The sequence below is a fragment of the Vigna radiata genome, unplaced genomic scaffold (genome assembly GCF_000741045.1).
Source record: "Vigna radiata var. radiata cultivar VC1973A unplaced genomic scaffold, Vradiata_ver6 scaffold_411, whole genome shotgun sequence".
NCBI classification, from domain to species: Eukaryota; Viridiplantae; Streptophyta; class Magnoliopsida; order Fabales; family Fabaceae; genus Vigna; species Vigna radiata.
In genome coordinates this window covers 194,246-195,356 of record NW_014544153.1, presented here as the reverse complement: position 1 = coordinate 195,356, position 1,111 = coordinate 194,246, and the positions used below count along the sequence as shown (strand labels likewise).

Sequence of the window (1,111 nt, the reverse complement as noted above, 5' to 3'; positions counted from 1 at the left end):
GTAATTGATATTAGGCCCTTTTCGCCGAGGGATCGGGTTAAGGGGAGGCTAAGAAAGTCGCATAACAATTGAATCAATCTAATAATCAAGGGTAGTATGTAAGAGATAGTGGAATATATGAAATTGTTAGTACCCAACAACATCCATTCATCCATTGTTTTCACTTGTCAATTGAATCAACCTTTATTTTGCATGTTAATATTTTTGCTCTCAAACCCAATTTATTAATTTTAATTTCTCAAGTCTTATTATTTTAGTTCACGCGAACGAGGAAGCCATACGAGTCTCTTTGGAAAACGATACTTGGTCTTACCATTTTTATTACTTGTACGATTTAGTACACTTGCCAATTTGTCAACAATTATGGTGGTAGTGGTGGCGGCGACGGTGGTGGTGGTAGTGGCGGCGGTGATATTCGTGGTGGTTGTGATGGCTGTGGTGGTGGTTGTAGTAGTGGTGGTGGTTGTAGTAGTGGTGGTGGCGGCGACGTCTACAGTGGTGTCTCCATTCTCGTAACAGCAACGTTCACAAGTTTTTCCATAAAAAAAATTCAAGCAAAAACCAAAAGTAAAGTGGCAGCCTCCCCACGGTAGGGCACCGTTCCAGCACCTACATCCCAAAAAAAACGTTCCAGCGCTTTGTAAAATTGAAAACTCCGAGAAGATATGGTGCACATTTTTCATTCAACCATTTTCCAAGAGTGTCCACATAGTTCCCAGAAGAGCTCCTCCAAAAAACGTTTAAAGACTACTCCCTCCATAATTGATGGCTGGTTGGGTTTTTCCTAGGATCAAGTGTCAACTTTTTTAAGGATAGGTGGGGTCCACCTTAAAAAAATGAAACCCTAGGGTGCCAAGTGTCCTATAATTTTGGGCCCCTCATAATTTTTAACAATGGCCCAATGCGCAAAAGTTTGTCCAAAAAGTTTAAACAATTAAAATTACAATACAATTAATTTTAAAATGTCTAATTTGTCTCCATCATAATGCTCCAAAATATATCTCCAAAATTTTCCCTGCAATTAAAAATGCAAATAATTAGCTCAGAAAATTCAAATTAATTAAAATTAGAAGTGGTGGTGGCGGCGACGGTGGCAATGTTTGTGGTGGTG

General features: G+C 39.2%; 1 protein-coding gene across 1 annotated transcript in view; it reads left to right on the top strand.

The window, feature by feature from the left end:
- Nucleotides 1-429: 429 nt before the first annotated feature.
- Nucleotides 430-1,111, top strand: part of LOC106755464 (glycine-rich cell wall structural protein-like) — a 5,977-nt gene continuing 5,295 nt past the window's right edge. Inside the window, exon 1 of the mRNA XM_014637625.1 lies at nt 430-512. Within this exon, the coding sequence (XP_014493111.1) occupies nt 430-512 (83 nt within the window). The remainder of the gene's footprint in view (nt 513-1,111) is intronic.